This window comes from Myodes glareolus, chromosome 3, assembly GCF_982192425.1.
Source record: "Myodes glareolus chromosome 3, mMyoGla1.1, whole genome shotgun sequence".
Lineage (NCBI taxonomy): Eukaryota > Metazoa > Chordata > Mammalia > Rodentia > Cricetidae > Myodes > Myodes glareolus.
In genome coordinates, this window is record NC_142028.1 from 68,472,188 (window position 1) to 68,493,324 (window position 21,137).

Consider the following 21,137-nt stretch of genomic DNA (forward strand, 5'->3'; position numbering starts at 1 on the left):
CCCTGGGGCGGTAGGTGCCTCCCACAGGAGTCTCCACCCCATAGATATGCTCTTTTTCCCTGCAAAGAAGCACCTTTTTTCAGGAGAGTCCCTGCATTCTCTTTTTTTAATATCCAAGAACCAAACTTCACTACAGTGCAACAAGCAAGGACTTTGACTTCATGGTGTGGCAGGGGTCAAGGCTGCCATAAACTGGCTCAGCCTTTGTGTATACTCACCCAGTCGGAAGATTATTTACAGATGAGCCTAGCCCAATTAGTACCCCATTGGTGAGTGGGCCCTAACCTTCAGACTCTTGCCAGCCCTGGGTTTAATTAGACTTATTAAAAGTTGGTTCTTCTGTAATGTCGAAAACCCAGGCCCTTAAATGAATTAAAGCTCCACCAGTGGGGTTTTGAAATTTGGAGTACACCAGCCATAGTTTTTGAGTGACAGGAGCCTCCACTTTCTCCTGGGGTGCTTTCTCCGAAATGGCCCCGCCCTGGTATGTACCTTTCTCCACCTTTCCCTGCAGCTAAGAACTTGCAAGCCAGTAGAGGGTGGGCCAGGAAATGTATTAAAAAAAAAAAAAAAAAAAAAAAAACAAAAACAAAAACACGTTAAGTTTGGCCTTGGTTGGGAGACTGCCAAAGTAGAATTTAGCAGTCGTGGAAGAGAGCTTGGAGGAACTGTGACCCTAGAACTGGGCTGAGGGACCCTGAATGACGACCTGGAACTGGGGCCCAACCTGCTGAGCCAGGCCGCCCACTCCTAGCACCTGGATCCTGACCTATGACTTGAGACTCCGCCTCATTCAATGTACAACCCAGCAGCCCGGCCCGCCCTCTGCATTCCCAATATTCAACCGCCAGCCTGACCGCAAGGCTGTGCAGGGGTCCCCAGAAATCATGGGTATGTGTGCGAGTCTCGGGGTACTTCTGAATGTCCAGGGACGTTCCCCAGCCTTTCTTAGCCCGCCCTCCGCCCGCAGAGGTCCTGGTCCTGGCCGGATACCGTGCGCAGACGGAGGACGAGCTGAGCCTGGCGCCAGGGGATGTGGTCCGGCAAGTTCGTGCAGGGACCGCCCGGGGCTGGCTACATGGGACGCTGCAGGGCCGCCACGGTCTCTTTCCCAAGAGACTAGTGCAGGTAAGGCCTGGTGCGGGTGAGGCAGTGCGGGGAGCGGACCCGGTCCCGCTCCGGGCCTCGCGCTGAGTGCCGCCTCCGTGCGATCTTCCCAGGAGATTCCCGAGGCCCTGCGGGGCGTCACTGAGCCCAGACCGCGCTATGCGCGCCTCCGCCGCGGTGAGTCTGGTGCTGGGCCGGCCGGCGTGTGGGGCAGCGTGGGGGCTCGCTGCCCGCGTGGAGCGTAACGACTGCGGGAGGGGCCGCGAGGCTACTGTGCAGCCCCCTGATTGGCTCCAAGTACAATGCTCCGCTAGAGGGCGGGGCTTAAAGCTACTAGAGGCCGGGCTCGGGGGTCCACCCCTTCCCCAGTACTGTGGATAGGGCTTCTTGCTCGAGCAGCCCACCCTGCTTGTCTGGCCTAGGTCACCCCGTCAACTCTCAGGGTCCCCAAAGATGGTGCAAAGTGAACTTCAACTACAGCCCAGAGCAGGCAGACGAGCTGAAGCTTCAAACTGGGGAGATTGTGGAAGTAATAAAGGAGGTGAGGGGGTACGATGAGAGGGCTCAGAGAGCTGCTGGAGCTCTTCACACACAGAAGAGAGTGAAGTGAGGTGAGGGTGGGGGCGATGGGAAGGGAGGCAGCAGGGGAGGAGGCTGTCCTTGGGCAGAACCAAGGGTCGACAGTCCAGTGACTCTTGGACAGACCCAGATGCTCCCACATCCTTCCCCTTCCCCAGATTGAGGACGGCTGGTGGCTGGGGAAGAAGAACGGGCAGTTGGGAGCCTTCCCATCCAACTTTGTGGAATTGCTGGACGGTGGGCCCCCAAGTGAGACCGTGACCTTGTGATTCTCTGGGACCAGACTCTGCAATCTTCAGTGATCTTCCCAATGACCTTCCTGACCCTGTTGACCCCATTAGCCCTCTCCCAGAACCTGGCTCGATTAGAACCTCCCTAACCTCGTTGTCCCTCTCCAGGCCTGGGAAACGCAGACATGCCTCCAGTCGTCCCTAATCCACCGAAGCCTCCTAAGGTAAATTGGGTCAGGGCAGGCACAGCAGATTAGTTTTTTTGTTTTGTTTTTCCGAGACAGGGTTTCTCTGTGTAGCCCTGGCTATCCTGGAACTCACTCTGCTTTGTAGCCGAGGCTGTTCTTGAACTCACACAGATCCGCCGGCCTCTGCCCAGTGAGTTCTTAAAATTGCTTCAGTCTCATCTTCCTCTTCCTTTGTTCTGCCCCCTCTAGCTGAGCAACTTGACCTACGACAGCCCTCCAGACTACCTGCGGACAGGTGAGCATTTAGCCAAAGAATCCCACCCACGGTACCAGGACACACCCTGCCTTGTAGGAGGGGAACCAGGTAGGTTGTGAGTGGGAGCCACTGGGGGAGGCTACACAATAGAATGCTTTCTCTTAGTCTCCTGTCCAGAGACTTGCAGGGTCCTGTTTGACTACCAGCCTGAGGCCCCGGATGAGTTGGCGTTGCACAAGGGGGACCTGGTGAAAGTTCTGAGAAAGGTGTGAGAGGAATAGGAGGCACAGAAGGGTAAGGAGTGGGGCCCAAGCAAGAGGGACCGAGTGAGGCTCACCTTCCTGCTGCCTTGTTTCTCAACCAGACCACAGAGGATAAGGGCTGGTGGGAAGGAGAGTGTCAAGGCAGAAGAGGAGTGTTTCCAGACAACTTTGTGCTTCCTCCACCCCCTGTGAGTACTGAACCAGACACTGGGAGGACAGAGGAAAGACTTTAAAAAATATCAGGAAACAGTATGGTGACACACACCTTTAGTCCCAGCATTGGAGAGGCAGAGACAAGCAGATCCCTGAGTATGAGGCCAGCCTGGACTACAAAGCAAGACAGCCAGGGCTACACAGAGAAACCCTGTCTCAAAAAAACAGGAAAAATAAAGTCATCATAAAATAAAGATAAATAAATCATAAAAAAAAGTCAGGAATCATGGCATTTACTGGATCACTAGATAAAGGGACATAGAACTCTCTGAAAACATGTAGGGATAAGCTGAGGAGACATCGCTCAGGGTTCAAGTGTTTTTGTTCAGATCCCCAGAACCCATAGAAATGGCAAATGGGCATGGCAGCACCAGTGTGTTTCTAGCCTCGGGAAAGTAGAGAGGCAGAAGAAACCATATTGGTGAGCTCTGCTTTTGATTGGGAGAGGGAGACTACCTTAAAGAATTAGGCAGAAAGCCAGGTGTGAAGGCACAAACCCTTAATCCAGCATTCGGGAGACAGAGACAGGCATATCTCTTGAGTTCGAGGCCAGCCTGGTCTAAAGAATGAGTTCTAGGACAGCCAGGGATACAAGAGAAGGAATCAAGAAAGATTCTCAGCCAGGCGGTAGTGGCACATGCTTTTAATCCCAACACTCGGGAGGCAGAGGCAGGTGGATCTCTGTGAGTTCGAGGCCAGCCTGATTTATAGAGTAAGTTCCATGATAGGCTTCAAAGTTACAGAGAAACCCTGTCTCAAAAAGCCAAAAGAGAAGAAAAAAGATTCCCTATGTCAACCTCTTGCCTACACACTAGTGCATGCATTTTGCACATGCACACGCGTGCGCACACACACACAAAGAATAAAGCAACAGGCATTATGGAACTCCTTGAACACAGCTAGAGGGTCACCCCTAAATGAGACTGGATGTAAAAGTTTTGAAACTTGTCCTTGAATTCTTATATTTCTTTTTCGTCTAGATCAGGAAGCTGATTCCACGGAAAATTATATCTCGGGATTCACGTGAGTGCCTGGGGAGCGTGGGGTTGAGGGGGTTGTTCTGTGAAAAGACCCATCAGTTTCTCTCTCTTTTTTTAAATTAGTTAATTTATTTATTATGTATACTGTGCCATCTGCATGTATCCCAATAGGCCAGAAGAGGGCACCAGATCTCATTACAGGTGGCTATGAGCCACCATGTGGTTGCTGGGACTTGAACTCAGGACCTTTGGAAGAGCTGCCAGTACTCCTAACCTCTGTGCCATCTCTCCAGCCCCAATTTTATTTATTTTTATTTTATGAGCATTAGTGTTTTTCCTGCCTGTATGTCTGTGTGAGGGTGTCAGGTCCCCTGGAACTGGAGTTATAGACAGTTGTGAGCTACCCTGTGGATGCTGGAAATTGAACTCGTGACCTTTGGAAGAGCAGCCAGGGTTCCTAACCTCAGAGCCATCTCTCCAGCCCCGACCCACCAGTTTTCAGTTGTTCATAAACACTTGTAGTTTCCCACTAGTCCAGTATACCATAGGAACGTCCTGCCCTGGCCGGGAGGGAGGGAAGGGTCAAGGCCCCTGTCAGAGCTGTGTGATTCCTGTGTGAGTCCAATTGCATGTGTTCATATGCTAATGCTTCTGTGTGGTTCTTGGCATTGACTGTCACATAGCCTCACATACCTCCCCCCTGTTGGTGGGGGAAGTAGTAAGAATCAAAGCCCGAGCTTTGCCCAAATGAGACCAGTGCTCTTCCACTGAGCTATATCGTGGTGCTAGCTCTATGCTTCAAAGTCCACAGAGATAAATCTGGGGTAGAGAGATGCCTCCGGGAGGGAACTGCTCGCTGTCGCTAGATTGTTTAAAGGCAGAGAGACGAAAGAGAGACTTGGTCTGTTCTTAAGCAGAATAATAATGTTTATTCACAGCAACTGGGCGTGTTTGTCACCTCGTGTGCAGATGGCCAAAATGCCTATGGAAGATGGGATGTGGCCCCTCAATAGAGTCATGAACATGACTTTGGCCGCCCTCATGGGAAGGTGGGAATTGTAGTCTTTTCAGCAGGAAACTATCATTCCTAACTCTGAGAGGATATTTTAAAAAATGTTGGCTAGGCAGTGGTGGTGCACACCTTTAATCCTAACACTTGGGAGGCAGAGAAAGGATCTCTGTAAGTTCAAGGACAGTCTGGTCCACAGATTGAGTTCCAGAACAGCCAGGAGTACACAGTGAACTCCTGTCTCAAAAACAACCAAAAAATAGAGTAAATAATAAAAAGAAGGGCAGGGATGTTATAGCTGTTTTCTGCTGGAGGGCTCCATTGAAGAGGGGTGCTCTGGTCACGCAGCAGCAGGGAAGCTTGAGCATCAGCTTCCATAGATCAGGCAGCTGTCCTGTAGTCCTGAAAAGACTCGGAAAATAATTAGTACAGGGTTGTAAGCAGACGATTTGGTTACAGAGTAGGACGGAGAGGTTTTCTGGGAAAGCTGGTGGGGGAGCTGAGGATGGGAGAGAGAGAGAGGGTCTGGGAGAGAAAGTGGGCATAAAGTTGATTCAGGGTGACAATGACTGGTCCCAGTGTCAACACTGTTGCCCCGAAACAAGCGAGCAGAAGTAGCAGGGAGCTTCAGAGCATCAAAGGAAGAGAGAAGGGGAAAACAGGGAGTGGATGTCTGGCTGGGAGCTAAGTGGATGAAGGTCCCTCGTAGCCAGAGTGTCTCCACGACGTCTAAAACGCCTTTTTGCAGATGTATTGAGAGCAATTAGAGCTGCTGTAGGGTAAAAAAAAAAAAAAAAAACTACTTGGATGCAGTGTCCACAGAGGCCAGAAGAGGGCATCAGTTCCCCCACTGCTTTAGTTATAGATGGTTGTGAGCTGCGTGGGTGGGAACTGAACTTGGTCCTCTAGAAGAAAGCCAGTGCTCTTAACCACTGTGCCATTTCTCCAGCCCTGAGTGCCCAACGCTGCATGTGATTGTAACCAAAAAGCAAAGAAGTGGTGTGAATACTCAGCTTTGAGACAGGGCTTCTTTATGTAGCCCTGGTGGTCCTGGAACTCTTTCTGTAGACCAGGCTGGCCTCAGACATACAGAGATCCACCTGCCTCCACCTCCCGTGTGCTGGGATTAAAGGAGTACGCCATCACTGCCACCTAGCTAAGAGCACTTGTTCTTGAAGAAGACTCGGGTTTGGTTCCCACTGTCCACATAGTGGTCATAACTTCATCCATAATTCCAGTTATAGAAGCTCTGACCCCTCTTCTAACCTCTGCAGCCACTGTGCACACATATGGTACATATACATACATACATACATACGTACATACATACATATATGCCTGCAGGCAGAACAATCATACACATAAAAAATAAATCTTTAAAAGCAAAAGAAAAGCTCAGCCCCTTGAAACTACCCCTGTCACTTATACTTGCAATCTTACACACTTTTAGAGGCAGAGACAGGGGGATTGCTGGTCTGTACAATGAATTTCTACTCAGCTAGAACTACATGACAAGACCCTATCTCTCCCAGATCCTTCCCCAAAATCTGTCTTCCAAGGTTTTCAGTGTATGGCTTGCTTCCATCTTTCTTCTTTCTTAGTCTCTTTTGAGATAGGGTTTCATGTAGCCCCAGGCTGACCTTGAACTCTTAGCCCACCTACTTCCACCACCCAAACATTAAGATTATAGGTGCGAAAGTATTCTAAGTTTTCCCACTAATTTGCCAATATTCTGAATGAGATCGGTGAACCTTTATCTCTGTGTATGCGCATGTTTTTCTGTGGGTGCAGATGCGCATGTCCCATGGCGTGTGTGGTGTCAGTCCTCCTCTTCTGTCTTTTTTTTTTTTTTTTTAAGATTTATGAGAAGAGGGCACCAAATCTCATTACAGATGGTTGTGAGCCACCATGTGGTTTCTGAGAACTGAACTCAGGACCTCTTGAAGAGCAGCCAATGTTCTTAACCACTGAGCCATCTCTCCAGCCCCTCGGCGTCTGTCCTGTTGGAGGTGGGGTCACTTGTGCTTTTAGGTATTCTCCTGGCTCCACCTTCCATCTTGATGTAGGAATGCTGTTTTCTTAAGTGTGTATTTATTCTTTTTTATTTTATGTGTTTGCATGTGTCTTTGCACCTGATGTGGATGCTGAGAACTGAGCCATCTCTAGCCCCACCTTTGTTTCTGAGGGCATGATCTCTAGGACTTGGAGCTTGCTAATTAGGCTAGGCTGACTAGACAGTGAACCCCAGCGATCCTGTCTCCACCTCCCAGGCTTTGGGATGACAAGCATGCACCACAATGCCGAGCTCTTTCGGTAGGTTCACTACAAATCCTCATGCTTGCCTCGCAAGCAAGCACACTATAGACTGGGCTGTCTCTCTTGCTCCCCGGCCTTTTTAACACTTAGTTATTTTGAAGCTGGGCTGTGGTGGCGCACATCTTTAATTCCAGCACTCGGGAGGCAGAAGCAGTCAGATCTCTGAGTTTGAGACCACCCTGGTCTACAGAATGAGTCCAGGACAGCCAAGGTTATGTAGAGAAACCCTGTATGGGGGCAGGGGACTTAGTTATTCTTATGTGTATGGGTGATTTGCCTGCATGCATGTCTGTGCAATACATATGTGCCTGGTGTCTGTGTAGGCCAGAAGAGGGTGTCAGATCCTCTGAACAGATGGTTGTGAGCCTCCATGTAGATGCTGGGTATTGAGCTGCTGTCCTCTGCAATGGCAGCCAGTGCTCTTGACCATTAGCCACCTCTCAGCCTCACCACACCCTTATTCAGTGCTGGAGGCCCAGGCAAACGCTCTGACACTGCACTACGACCCCAGTCCTTGGATCTCTGAGTCAGGTCTCACCACTTCGTCCCGGCTAGCCTTGAACTCACGGTCCTCCCGCCTCCTCCCTGCAAGTGTATGAAGATCTCGGCTTCTCCATACTCAAATTGATACTTGTTAGAGCCATACTAGTGGACAACAAGGTGTCTAGTGGTTTCGAGATAGTTTCTCTATGTGGCCCTTGTTGTCCTGGAACTAGCTCTGTAGGCCAGGCTGGCCTCGAACTCAGAGATCCACCTGCATCTGCCTCCCGAGTGCTGAGTGCTGGGATTAAAGGAATGCACCACCAACACCTGGCTCACCTAGAAGCTTTTGTTCCTTTGTTTTGTTTCTTCGAGACAGGGTTTCTGTGTGTGGCCCTGGTGGTTGTCCTGGAACTAGCTCTGTAGGTCAGCTGGCCCCCCGAACTCATCGCCTGCCTCTGCCTCCTGAGTGCTAGAATTAAAGGTGTGCACCACCACCGCCTGGCACTGAGAAGCTTTTCGTGTGGTTACTGACTCTGTGGGTCGTGTTTCCAGTCGAGTTGTGTTCTTTACTACGAAGTTACAGGAGTTCTTTATGTTCTAGATGGAAAGCTAAGCCTGAAGCTATCTGAACCCTTGTCTGGCAAGCATGAGGCACACCATAGCCTCAGCCCCCAGTACATCAAAAACGATGGTAAAATTTTTTCCCATCTTTTCATTTCATTGTCGTTTTTGGTTTTTGGTTTTTTTGTTTTTTTGTAATGTGTATGGGTGTTTGGCCTGAATAATGTACGGCTGTGTACTGCCTTCATGCAGTACCTGTGGAAGCCAGAAGAGGGCACCGGATCCTCTGGAACTGGCCTTACAGATAGTTGTGAGGCTTCATACAGAGTCTGGGAGCTGAAGCCCTGGCCTGGGAAAGAGCAGCCAGGGCTCTTACCTACTGAGCTGTCTCTCTAGCCCCCCGCAACCTTTGTTAATGTTATCCTTTGATGCAGAGTTTTGTGTTCTGATGAAGTACCATTCACTACTCTTGGGTTGGTTGTGTTGCCCAACCCAAGTTCACTACATGAGTAGTGAAGTTGTGGCTCCTCACAGCCACCAAACCCACACTTGCACCCCTTCCCCGACTCTGCACTGCGGACCCACTCTGTGGACCATTGGACGGAAGGGATGAGCAGACCAGGGAAGAACTCTATCAGGCAGACACTTCTCATGTTACCTCGCTGCCTTGGACAGTGTCGCAAACACAGCCCATCTTGTCCTTTGCCCATCTTCCTAGCTGCCGTCCTGGGAGAGGACTTAGGCACCGCCTCATCAAGAACATTGGTCTGGATCATATCACCCCCACTCCACTTCTCATCTAGCGATTCCCTCTCTAGCTTTAGGCTGGGTTCACCTTGCTGTTTAACTTGTACGTGTACGGTAAATCCTGTCCGTACACATGTAGGTCATGGGCTTGCATTGTGTATTTTTCCAGGAATGCTGTGGTCATCTGTAGTCACGCAGTTTTCTGTTTGCTTTTCATAGCCGGTTCCTCCAGATAATCCTTTTGTTGCTTATGCATCCTAATTTCTTATGGAGCTGTGTCACGTTCTCCGCTTGAGAATCCCAGTGTGTGCGCTAAGCGGGGCCTGCTGACCACTCACGGCGGGGGCCTGCTGACCGCTCACGGCGGGGGCCTGCTGACCGCTCACGGCGGGGGCCTGCTGACCGCTCACAGCGGCCTGCCTTTTTGTGTGCTTCTCACCTTTAGGAGCTCATACCTTGATCTTAGCTGCGGGAGCCTTGGAAGCCTTTGGGAAGATTTCAGGGAGGATTTGATGTTGTTTCTGCCAGGAACTGGAGGACACCAGTTCCCATCAGCCACTTGGCTTTCCCAAGGAGAAGGGACGTGGGGTGGCTTAGCTTTAGGCCTGTTGGTAAGCTAAGGGAGCAGGGTCTGGGACCCGGCTTCACCTCACAGGCCCCAAGCTCAGGAGCCAGAGCAGAGTCACCCACCTGTGCTGTGTCTTGATTGTTGACACAGAAAGACCCAGTGCATTGTGGGTAACGCTGCTCCTAGGTAGGGAGTCCAGAGCAGCATAAGAGGGGAAAGCTGGCAGACAGCAAGCAAGGAAGGAGCCGTGTATTTATTTTCTCTCTGCGCTTGTTGCGCTTGTCTGCGGATTTGAAGTTTCCTGCTTTGGCTTCCTCACAGTCCTGCGAGGAATTGGAAACTGAACAAACCCTTCCTCCCTGTGTTGCTTTTATCAACACAGCAGCAGAAATGAAACTAGGACACCACTTTCTGGCCTCACTTCTCTCTATTTGTCTTTTTCTCTGTGTAGCCTTGGCTGTCCTAGAAATCGCTGTAGACCAGGCTGGCCTCGAACTCACAAAGATCCACCTGCCTCTGCCTTCCAAGTGCTAGGGCTAATTAAAGGCGTGCACACCACTGCCTGGCTCTACTAAATTATTTTGTGTGTATGAATGTTTTACTTGCATGTGTGTCTTCGCACCTTGTTTGCGCCTGGTGCCCATGGAGGCCAGAAGCGTGTTAGATCCCCTAGAATTGGAATCACAGATGGTTGTGAAGTATCATGTGGGTGCTGGGAATCGAACCCAGGTCCTCTGAAAGAGTAGCTAGTGCTCTTACCTGCTGAGGCATCTCTTCAGACCTTCTCCTACCCTCTTAAATCCCAAAGTATCAGAAAACTATCCTCAGGAGTATAGAATTGCTCTCTGGTGGGAGGGCCCTACAAATCACTTAGCCAAATCTTAGCAGCGGGGTACAGAGTTACTATACTGAGTTCTGTCTGCTGAGCACTTAGTATGGAGTCACTCGAGTCTCAGCACAGCCCTTAAGGGCATATTGTTATCCGTGTCTCGAAGATGAGGACACTAGGGTACAGAGTTCCCCTGCCCGAGTTCCTACACTACTAGCAAGAAATAAAGCTGGTAATTAAAATCTGTGCTTATTCTAACATGCTATCATGGACTTAAGTCAGTGCGTGCTGTGTACTGAAGTGGCTTTGTCTGCTGATGTGGATGCCATTGTGTGTGACTGCCTTTGGGGCTCCCTCCACTGTCATTGCTGTCATTGTCACCTTCCTGTGACTTGCTCTGACCATTGTGATTGATAGTTTTGTTTTGTTTGAATCGGGTTTCTCTTTATAACAGCCCCTTGCTGTCCTGGAACTCACTATGTAGACCAGGCTGGCCTCAAATTCAGAGATCCACCTGCCTCTGCCTCCTCTGCTGGGATTAAAGGTCTGCGCTACCACGCCTGGCTGTTGAGGTTTTTTTAATATTTATTTTTAGACAAGGTGTCACAGCATAGCCCAGGCTGGCCTTGAACTCCCAGCATTCTCACTCCCTCTACCTCCTGGAGACGGCTGGGATTACTGGCATGTACCGTGGCATCCAGATCCCCGAAGTTAAGTCTGTGTCCTGTAGGCTAGTGAGGTGGCACCGCAGGTAGAGGCACGAAGCCTAGTGACTTTGCGTTTGATCCCGGATACTCACGTGGTAGGAGAGAAATGACTTCTCTAAGTCGTCCTTGGCCACACACGCCTGGGCTAATGCACATGTATGCATATAAGTACACAAATAGGTATTAAGGTTACTTAGAAATCAAAAATTGGACTGGGCAGTGGCACACGCCTTTAGTCCCAGCACCCAGGAGGCAGAGGCAGGCGGATCTCTGTGAGTTCAAGACCAGCGTGGTCTACAAGAGCTCTAAAGCTACAGAGAAACCCTGTCTCGGGGGGGAAAAAAAAAACAGAAATCAAAAATTGTGCTGGGAGGTGGTGGCACACACATTTAATCCTTGCACTCAAGAGGCAGAGGCAGGTGGGTATCTGTGAGTTCAAGGCCAGCATGGTCTACATAGAGTTTCAGGACAGGAAGGGCCTGTTACATTGAGAAACCCTGCCTCAAAAAACGCTTTTTTTGAGTTCCAGGATAGCCAGAACTACACAGAGGAACCTTGTCTCAAAAGATAGAAATAAAACAACAGCAAAAAATTAAAAATTATATACTATTGCTGCTGTTGTGGCTACACTTCAGCTCAGCCTGGGTGACAATAGTGAGACCTTGTTTGAAAGCATGCATATCCATTCTTAGTGGGTGTGGTGCACACCTATAATCCCAGCATTCAGGACATAGAGGCAGGTGGATCTCTGGGTTTAAGGCCAGCCTGGTCTACATAGTGAGTTCTAGCACTATGTAGAGATCCTCTCTGGGAGGGGAAAAAAAGCTAAAAACACCTCCTCCCATATATGCTTTCTGGTGTATCTTGTGTCTGTGTACTGGTGCCCACAGAGACCAGAGGTTGTGGGTCACTCTGGAGCTGGAGCTATAGGTTGTTATGAGACAAATCTCCCTGCACGTGAGTACTGGGAACTAAACTTGGGTCCTCTGCAAGAGCAATAAGTGGGGCTCCGGGGTTAAGAGCACCTGGTTAGCGGCTGTGTGGGTGTAGAGAATTGAATCCAGGCCCTCTGTAATCGGTGCTCTTACCTCCTGAGTCATCTCTTCATCCCTCTTGCTGAATTTTTTTTAGAACTGCAATGTAAGGATTTTTAAAAGATGAGGCCAGGTAGTGGTGGCGCACACCTTTAATCCCAACCCTCAGGACACAGAGGCAGGCGGATCTCTGTGAGTTCAAAGCCAGCCTGGTCTACAGAATCAAAGGCATTCTTATTGCCTCATCCCTGCCGATGAGCACGTGGGAGGCATGAGAACAGCAGAAATGAGGAAGGCTCAGGGGCTAGAGTGTGGGAAGCAGGAACTTGCATCTAGATGCTATGTAGTCGGTGCTGGCGGCTCTCCAAAATGATCTGATTTTTCTGAGACTCAGTCGGTCTCTGTGTAATCTAGTTATTCTTTGAGCTCATGACCTTGGTGAGAGGGCAGCTGGAATGACAAGAGTTCAAGGGTCACAGAGATGGAGATTTGGGCGTCATTGGATTATTGATGATGATTAAACTCCTAAGACTGGGTAGGATCACGTAAAAGGTGTGAGATAGCATAGTACGTTCCAGGACAGTCAGAGCTACAAAGTAAGACCCTGTCTTGGGAAAAAGGTATGTGTGTGTGTGTGTGGTGGTGGTGGTTGTTGGGCCAACAAAGAATGAAGACTGAACCGGAAAACTCATTATGGGCACCAAGCAGGGAACAGGCAGATCTTCAAAGAGGGGATCAAAACCTGGCAGGCAGGATAGAGAGCTAGCGCCCCCACAAAACCTTCCCTTATGTTCCATGCTTCCCTAAGCCCAGGGTGAGCTCTCAAAATCAGATGGAATTCATCTCCCATCACACTTCTGTGCCCAGGGACACACAGCCAGTGACTTAAGCAGACGGACATTACTCCTTTCTCTCCTCCCAGCGCCTGTTAAGGAGTCAAAAAAGCTGGTGCCCAGAACATCCCTACCATCTGTCAAGAGGCTGACAGCAGCTGCCTCGGCACCTAGCAAAGTCAAGTAAGGAGGAGGAGGGCATTGGGGAGGAGGGGGATGCAGAGGAGAAACCCCTTCCACGCCTGTCTCATGTTGCTGATGGAGATGTGTTCCAGGACATCTTCCACACCCAGTGGGGACAGCCAGAAGCGCCCTTCCCGAGACTCCGGTGAGGGTTCACTTCCTACAGTGGAAGACAGGGATTGGGGGGGGGGGGGGGGAGGCAGGGTGTTGCTGGATAGAGATGAGCTTGGGTCTCTGAAGTTCTACTTTCATAGGCTTCAATGGCAGCATCCTCAATGGGGGGGCACGGCAACCTGGGAGAAGGCGATCCGGAACCCAGGCTTCTCGACAGCATTCCGTGTCGAGTCAGGTGAGAGGTCAGAGACGTGGGAGGGCACTACTGCAAGGAGGTGGTTCCCGCAGGTGTTTTACAAGGGCAAAAGATCCCAAGGGAAACAAGGAAGCTACTTTAAGGTATCCAGCTTCCACCTGAGACCCATCCCTACCGTCACCACAGGAGGATGACCAGAGAAGCCCGGCAAAGGCCCCCTCCACAAATAAAACCCCCACTCCAGATAAAACTCGGCTTCCAGATAAGACCCTTGGCCCAGAGAACCCAGCTCCCAACAAAGTCTCCACTCCAGAGAACCGCATTTCAGAGAAAGCCCTGGATTCCGACAAAATCCCCACTGCAGAGAATATCACTGTGGACAAGGCTGTCACTACCGGGAGTGCCCTTTCTGTGGATGAAGCCCCTGCCCTAAAAGCCCCAACTAAGGATGAAATCTTTGACCCAAAGGCGGCCCTTCCTGTGAACACTGCTCCCGCACTAGTAAAGATCTTGACCCCAGAGCACATGGTTTTTGAAGAGGACCCTTCTAGAGACAACACTCAGTGCCAGCGTTTGCCTCCAGAAGAAACCACACAGGGGTCTGAGTCTCTTGCACCTCCAAAGGACATCCAGGTGCCAGGACAGCACTTTCAAGCATCTAACTCCTCAGAGAGGTCCTGCTGTAAGATGAGACATGGGCACCCCAGGCCTGAAGATGAGGCTGCCGTGAAGGGTCTGCCAGCCAAAGATGAGACAGCTCCGAAAGAGCCACTCCCCAAAGAGCTGCCTTCTGAAGGGGTGAGTCCCCAAAAGCAGGTGCCTCCAAAAGAGTCAGTCCCCACTCCCCAAGTACCACATACTATCAAACAGATTCCAGACCCTGAAGGAGCTCCCACACTTCATCCCGTGGTCCCACTAACCTCTTCTGAAGGCAAGAGTGACAGAGGCTGCGCAGATGCTATGGACGTAGCATCGTTAAAGGAAGAGGTGGGGTCACTAAAGAACGCGCTGGAGCTTCTGGAGTTGAAACTGGAGTAAGTGGGCGGTAATGCAGATGGGTGGGGCGGGAGACAAAGGGAGGGGTCCAGTGTCTCACCTGAACCCGGTATCCACAGACAGAAGATGAATGATGTCTGGGAGGAGCTGAAGACCGCGAATGAGAAGATCGAGTCACTGGAGGTGGGTGAAATGCAGACCCAGGAGGGGAAGGGCAGTAGCTGTTGTTGGGTCTGGTCCCTGATGCCTTCTCCCGACTAGGTTCGGACGATGCAGAGGACCAAGAAGTCCTTCAAACAGGCACAGACACAGACGGAAACACAGGCGGCGGAATAGGTGAGGGCTCAGGCGGAACCTCAGCCCGACCTGGAGGGACGTCCATCCTGCTTGGGCCACCCCAGCCCTTGCATACAACTTTGAGAAACTTCAAGGAAGTAAAAACTGAACTCTTAGACTAGCCTGGTCCGTGTGGGGCGGGGCTAGCCAGCACACCACCCTCCGCATTCCTGACGCGCTCTCTCGGGCACATCTGGCCAACATGTGGCTCCCATTACCATTCTCAAGTCCTGTGCAAGGCTATTTTTATCCACCGGATGGTTGGGGGCGGGGTGGGGGTGTAGTCTCCTTCGGAGGCCAGCCCTGCGCTGGATGCAGGCTGGAGGGGCCTAGACCCTCCTGGATTCAGGAACCCAGCTATGCGCTAGAGGGTGGAGCCGGCCTTCTCTGGGCCCAGCTCCTCCCAGTTGGCCTCTGCCCGAAGGGACCTCTGTGTCCACTCACTTGGAATGATTCTCGGCCCAGAAGCGAACTTCTGGCTTTGCTCAGGCACTAGGTCTAATAGAATTCACATCCAGGTCTGAGCCTTAGGCATCCCTGGGTGATTGCAGTGACATCCCAGGCAGGTCATAGGGCAGGGGACTAGGTGACATTTGTCCAAGCATTGGCTAGTAAGGAATGCCTGTAATACCTGACCCGTGTGCAAGTACGACAGGCATGTCTCGGTCTGATTCTTTGGTCTGTAAAGTGAGTACAAGCATGCATTGGAAGGACCCCCAAAGGGGGTGTGACCAGCAAAAGCAGTGACATCCACATCCCTGGGACTCCCCTGCAAAACCGGAGCAAGGGGTGACTGCTGAAAGCAGCGGCAACTAAAGGAGACCGAGTCGCTGAGACTAGCTTTCATTGGTCATTCATTATTACCAGGAGGAGAAGGTGGGACCTGACATTTTTCCCCCACCCACACCTGCCCAGTAAACAGCGCTTAGCAGGCGGCGATCCACGCCCAATAGCACCAGGAGAATTGGAGCAGAGGCAGTTTGAAAGCCCTGGGGCAGCACTGGGTCCAGTCCCATGTCCAGTATTCAGGGACCCATGCTGTGGGTCGTGTGTCAGTAATAGTGCATACGGCCCAGTGTGCCTGTGGCCGTGGCTCCGGGCCCGAGTGTGCCGGTGCCCAGCAGGTCTGGCTGCCCAGTGCGCCAGATCTCCCGCAGGATTCGCTCCCGCTCCTCCAGCCGCTGTGCCCGCTCCAGCTCTTCTGCGGACGTGAAGACATTGACATTAAGGGGCCCGTCGGGATCAGTGGACAGCTCCTGGCCCGGGAGTGTGTCATCCGGGCCTAGCCTCGTCATGGTGTCTTCATCCTCGTCGTCCTCATCTTCGGGCTCTAGGGTGCTGCTGCGAGGGTCCCGGCGCGGAGCAGGGGTACGGGGCCGCGAGCGAGGCGCGCAGGATATGCTGATGACTAGCAGGCACAGGGTCAGCAGCAGGCCGAAGCAGACGCCCAGCACGAAGTAGAGACCGAAGCTCTCGGGGTTAGCTAGAGAGCAGGGAGCGGAGGTCATAGGGGGGCCTGGCAGGCTGGAGTCGGCCCATCTGGGAGAGATCCAGGGCCTAAGTTTGGGGCACAGAAGAGAAGGGCAGCAGGGGACAGGTATCTGGGGGTAGGACTGAGCAGCTGGGAGTGGAGGGCTGCCTGGGTTCTGAAACCGGCTCCGTTCTCCCAGGCCCGGCCCTCACCTCGGATGTGTGCATAGGCCGCCAGGCTGTTGCTGAGTAGCTCCATATCCCTCCTTGGGGCATCCATGCTGCTGGGGCGCAGCTCGCCTTTAAGCCTGCGAGGTCAGCCAGGTCAGGTCCTCCAGGGCCCAGGGCGCTCACTCCTGGGGCAACTCCTCCACCCTGGAGGAGAGCAGTTCCCCTCATTTGGTCACAGATCTGGGCTCTGCTAGAGAGTCCTTGCTTCCCGGCAGACGCCCCTTCATCCCGGGGAGCATCGGAGAAGCCGCACACGCTCCGCCCCTTCGTGGGGTCCCCAGGCGAGGCCCAACGCACTGAAGGACGAGGCGGTGCCTCGGGCTCCCCTGCCGCCTCCCTCCTGCACCCCTCCGCCCGGGCCTCGGCCCAGCTCACTCACCCGTCAGCGTCCCGCTGCCTGCCCCCGGCAGTTGCGTCTCTCCGGGGACTGCATACACCCGGGCCGGGCCGCCCCGTCCGCCTTATTCGGTTCTCACCGTGGCGCGGCCGGACACCCCGATGGACCAGCCGGCGGAAAGTTTCCTCTGAGGAAAGAGGAGGGACGGGGCGGGGCGGAGAGGCGGGAGGAAGAGCGCCTGGAGGAAGGGGAGAGGGGGCGGCCCCTGCTCCCCTACAGGAAGCCGCTGGGGAGGCCGCTCACAGGGGCCGCCCCAGCCTGTACTAACAACAACATCATTAACTAAACATCCCTAAGGCCTGGGCGCCGGAGGTACCCACCCCCCATAGACATTCCTTCTTGTAAGCCTACCAACCCTAGAATGTGGCTATCATTAAATCTTCAATTTGCAGATGATGTAAACTGAGTCATAAAGATCTTGAAGATCTTTGCCACATGGTCAGGACTTGAACCCAAAACTCTCTGACTATAGGGCGCAGGCTTCAAACTACTTCGCTGTGCCTGGCTCCTCCTGTGATGGGGGCGGGTCCCGATCAACCCCTCCAGTCCTTTGGTAGACCCGGCGGAATAAGCCATGACCTCCACGTCCTCATTGGTCCTCCGGGGAGAGAGGACCTCTCAGCCCCTCCTCCCAGTGGCCTGGCTGAGTGTGTCCAGCTGCCGTGGTCACCCAAGGTCAATGATTGTAGGACTCGTCGGTGAGCCAGGCCCCGGCACACTGCAGACCCCAGCGGGGCCCCTGCCTCCACAAGCGCAGGGAACGTCCTCACTGCCTTGCCGGCTGGACTCACACGTGTGCTTCCACCTGGGCTCAAGGCTTGCACAGAAGTGTGCTGGGGGATTTGCAGCCGGGCTCTTTCTGCCTTGTCGTCTGGCTACCCCCCTTTTTCCCTCCCTATGCTGGGGCTGGGGTGAGGGGGAGGCCTTCTTGGCGGGAATCTTGGAAGGAGGAGGGGAAGAATGGGGAGAGGAAATTGCAGGCATAGCTGTAGGCGCTGCCTGAGGCCTGAGGGCCATTAACCCCCTCCCTGTCCAAGCTGCAGGACCACCCCCCCCACATTCCCCCAGGCCAGCCTGGGTTCAAGTAGGGGGCAAGAGGAGATGGAAAAAGAAGTGGGCTGACTCACACCTGGGTGTATTTGTGACTGTTTAGTCTGCTTTGTGAGCAGAGGTCTCTTGGCCCAGGTGTACTTACCTATTTGCATATAATGCTGCTTCAGCATTTCAGTGTGGGATGAGAACACACCCACCCCACTCCACCCCGTTTAGGAGATGCCTGGCGCCTCCTAAAAATGGAGATTCAGAATAAAGAGGTTATTTTTTAAAAAAAAGTCCTTAGGAGGCAGGCACTCTTAGAGACTGTGAGGGGCTGAGGAGGAGATGGAACCCATTGTGATGGGGAACACCCCAGGAAAGACCTGAGTCCTGAGGAGAGGGCAACCATGCCAAGATCTGGGGGACAGTGTCTAGGTAGGTATAAGGAATAAGAGCAGGGGTGGAGTTCCTGGTTTGCAGAGAGCTGGGATCCACGGTGCAAGGGCATAGAGGAATGATGGGTGCAAGACCGTGCACAGCCTTGGGCACAGCAGGGCAAGGATGGAGGCAGAGCAAGAAACAGGCTGGCATGTATTCAGGGAAGCAGTGGTCTGGGTTTAACCCAGATTAACAGGAGGGGTGGGGGGGAGGTGGGTGGTGTTCTGAAGGAAGTTCCTGTGTGGAGGGGGTTTGGAGGGAAGAGGAATTTCGCCTTGATCTTGGGCTGTGCAACTGAGGAAAGTCTTGGGAGCAGCACGGTTTTATTTTTTCCAGCAAGGAGAGACCAGATGGGTTTGTTTAGCATCCTGAGGACAGGTGGGTCACCCAGTTCAAGAGAACAAGGAGGAGGGAGTCTAAAGCCTGAGCCCTGAACATTGAGGGATCTTCGGGTGGAGGAGTCCTCAACAGCAAACCAGCAAGGCTGTGTGACCCTTTGGGTTATATAGGACTGAGAGGTAGTTAGGACCGGAATCAATACCAGCCTGGGGCAACATTTCAGTACCATCAGTGATGCCCGTGGACAACCACGGCGCATCCCTGCTTCTCCAAGGCATGTGTGACTGGCTAGTTGGACACATACAGAAGAACTAGTGTTGGAAATGTGTTTGCAGCGCACAACACCTGTCTGCGCTCTATGCGCTACCATATAGTTCGCGAGCTTCGGGCAAGGGGCTGGAGGTTGAAGCATACAGAGAGACAGAGACACGGACCTCTAATCACTGGTAAGAAGCCTTCTATTCAATAGCACCATGGAGGCTTATATACTCAACAGTCAAGTGGGTCAACAGGTGAAAACCTTATCCTCTGATCCTCAAGGCCAAGGCAACACGTGCTTATGAAGCAGAGCTGGTAAACAACTTTGACACAGCTTTCAGTAACTCAAATCAGAAGGAAAGTGAAGATCGCCAGCAGGGAAGGGCAGCTGGAGGCCAGGACTCCTAATGGTCCCAACAGTGTTGAAGAACATGGTCTACTGACTACATAAATGTTAGCGTGTGCTGCAGCCTAGCTTGTCCACCTCTGTGTATGGAGGAGTCTGTCCCTTTGTGTGACACACATCTATTCCCTGTGGGGGTCAGTATGAACGTGGTGTGAAGTTTGAGACAGCTTTCCATGAAACTGCACAACGGTCTGCATTGCCTAGCAGATCTGTCTCTGCCTGGAGGCAAATGTGTGTCCATTCTGGGTGAGACGTGACTCAGCCTCGGGAAAATAGAGGCGTTGCAGAAACAAAGCGAGTGTTGAGGTGGATGCTGGACCCGCAGAGGGACGTACACTATTGGAATGCTACCATCTACAGCCAGCTCCTTGTTAAGCATGGAAAGTGACACCGTGGCCCCGATGACTCTGACAAGTAGAGAGCTATTAAAAGTTCTGGAGAAGAGCTGGGCGGTGGTGGTGCAAACCTTTAATCCCAGCACCCGGGAAGCAGAAGCAGGCAGATCTCCGTGAGTTTGAGGCCAGCCTGGTCTACAAGAGCTAGTCCCGGGACAGGCTCCAAAGCTACAGAGAAACCCTGTCTCAAAAAAAGTTATGGAGAAGGTAGGTAAAGCCTTTGGCTGAGATGGCAGTCTACAGTGGCCGGCTGCCTGCTTCTGCCAGCCATAGTGCTCTCTCTGGTCGCTTGTTTCTCCTCTATGGCTGGACTCTCTCGCCTGCCCATCTAGCCTGCATCCTGCCCATCCACCTGCAGATTCTGCCTAGTGGGCCAGGCCTCCTCTTCTCTCCTAACACTTGTCCTCTGGCTGGCCCATCTCTGCCCTCCCATTTGCTTGGGACAGGAATTTGTCATCTTGGAAAGGTCCAGAGAGGAAACAGGAAAGGCAGGTCTTGGCAGGTTAGGGATCCAGACTGGAAGAGGCCTCGGGGCTCTAGCTTAGCCAGCAAAGAGCCTGTCCCTGCCCACTTCAGCCCATGGCTAGCCTGGCTGCTGTGTTCCACACTCAGGCTCCCCCCACTCTCTCTCAAAAAACCAGAAAAGTCCTCCATCAGACTGCCATGTTTCTGAGGCTTGGGAGACCCTCTTATTGGTTGTTCACGTGCTTGTTTGAACTAATAACCTTGGTTTCTGGTCAGCTGGGGCTGAAGAATCAATCATGTTTAACAAAAGTCCAGAACCAACTCAGTGAAACCTTTGCTTTACTGGATGCTGGTCTGGCCCAGCTGAGAAAGCATCTGTGATTAGGAAGGAACCAGCATCACTGAGGTGAAATCTTCAGGGAAGGAAAGTTTCCTTGGGGTCAGCACACTTGAACTGTGGTTCAGAGGAGCCCAAGGCTGTACTTAGTGCTTACAGCTGAGCTTAAAGTCTCCCAGGTGGTACCGGGTTTTTTTCTTTCTTCCTTTCTTTCTTCCTCTCTCTCTCTTTCCTTCCTTTCTTCCTTCCTCCCTCCCTCCTCCCTTTTTTTTGGGGGGGGGGTAATTTTTTTTTTCCAGATAGAGATTCTCTATATAGCCCTGGCTCTCCTGGAACTTGCTCTGTAGATCAGGCTGGCAAATCTTTGTGAGTTCGAGGCTAGCCTGGTCTACAAAGCAAGTTCAGGACAGGATCCAAAGCTACACAGAAAATCCCCGTCTCGAAAAACAAAAACCAAAGAAAAAATTATCTTGAGTTCTTGGAGATAAGAGAAGGAATGTCATGGTTTGTGGTGTATTTGTGTGTGAGGCTGACATGGGTTAGTTACACTGGCTAGTTTTTTGTTGACTTGACAAGGCGGAGTCATTTGAGAAGTAGAAACTCCACTGAGGGGGTTGGAGAGATGGCTCAGAGGGTAA

General features: G+C 52.2%; 2 protein-coding genes across 9 annotated transcripts; one reads left to right on the forward strand and one right to left on the reverse strand.

Annotated features, from left to right (window-relative positions):
• The first annotated feature begins 642 nt into the window (after window positions 1–642).
• Window positions 643–14,844, forward strand: Mnmip1 (manchette microtubule inner protein 1). Of its 6 annotated transcripts, none has more exons than XM_085686573.2 (15): window positions 643–891; window positions 971–1,128; window positions 1,221–1,284; window positions 1,530–1,648; window positions 1,845–1,935; window positions 2,085–2,140; window positions 2,354–2,399; window positions 2,526–2,626; window positions 2,725–2,811; window positions 3,817–3,859; window positions 12,993–13,086; window positions 13,179–13,231; window positions 13,341–13,435; window positions 13,583–14,430; window positions 14,512–14,653. In XM_085686573.2, exons 1-15 carry the CDS (start codon window positions 888–890, stop codon window positions 14,651–14,653), a joined length of 2,001 nt encoding a protein of 666 aa, XP_085542699.2. In that variant the 5' UTR covers window positions 643–887. The 6 variants fall into 6 exon arrangements, with proteins under 6 accessions (XP_085542699.2, XP_048290386.3, XP_048290387.3 ...); XM_048434429.3 differs by lacking the exon at window positions 643–891 and adding an exon at window positions 14,654–14,844 and having other exon boundaries at window positions 904–1,128; window positions 14,512–14,575; XM_048434430.3 differs by lacking the exon at window positions 643–891 and adding an exon at window positions 14,654–14,844 and having other exon boundaries at window positions 904–1,128; window positions 1,845–1,923; window positions 14,512–14,575.
• A 721-nt stretch (window positions 14,845–15,565) lies between these two features.
• Window positions 15,566–17,327, reverse strand: Eva1b (eva-1 homolog B). 3 transcript variants are annotated; one of them, XM_048434435.3, is made up of 3 exons: window positions 16,809–17,327; window positions 16,412–16,506; window positions 15,566–16,211 (listed from the first exon to the last, which is right to left on the reverse strand). In XM_048434435.3, exons 2-3 carry the CDS (start codon window positions 16,476–16,478, stop codon window positions 15,781–15,783), a joined length of 498 nt encoding a protein of 165 aa, XP_048290392.3. In that variant the 5' UTR covers window positions 16,479–16,506; window positions 16,809–17,327; the 3' UTR covers window positions 15,566–15,780. The 3 variants fall into 3 exon arrangements, with proteins under 3 accessions (XP_048290392.3, XP_048290391.3, XP_085542703.2); XM_048434434.3 differs by having other exon boundaries at window positions 16,412–16,573; window positions 16,809–17,321; XM_085686577.2 differs by lacking the exon at window positions 16,809–17,327 and having other exon boundaries at window positions 15,566–16,285; window positions 16,412–16,553.
• Window positions 17,328–21,137: the final 3,810 nt, after the last annotated feature.

Excerpts from the sequence above, each read along its gene's own strand:
- Mnmip1 (XM_085686572.2), top strand. The coding sequence starts at position 922 with ATGTCCAGGGACGTTCCCCAGCCTTTCTTAGCCCGCCCTCCGCCCGCA. Across the intron at positions 3,860-12,992 it reads AATTATATCTCGGGATTCAC|CGCCTGTTAAGGAGTCAAAA; the intron begins GTGAGTGCCTGG and ends CTCTCCTCCCAG. Across the intron at positions 13,232-13,340 it reads GCGCCCTTCCCGAGACTCCG|GCTTCAATGGCAGCATCCTC; the intron begins GTGAGGGTTCAC and ends CTACTTTCATAG.
- Eva1b (XM_048434435.3), bottom strand. The coding sequence starts at position 16,478 with ATGGATGCCCCAAGGAGGGATATGGAGCTACTCAGCAACAGCCTGGCG. Across the intron at positions 16,212-16,411 it reads GGCCTATGCACACATCCGAG|CTAACCCCGAGAGCTTCGGT; the intron begins GTGAGGGCCGGG and ends CCTGCTCTCTAG.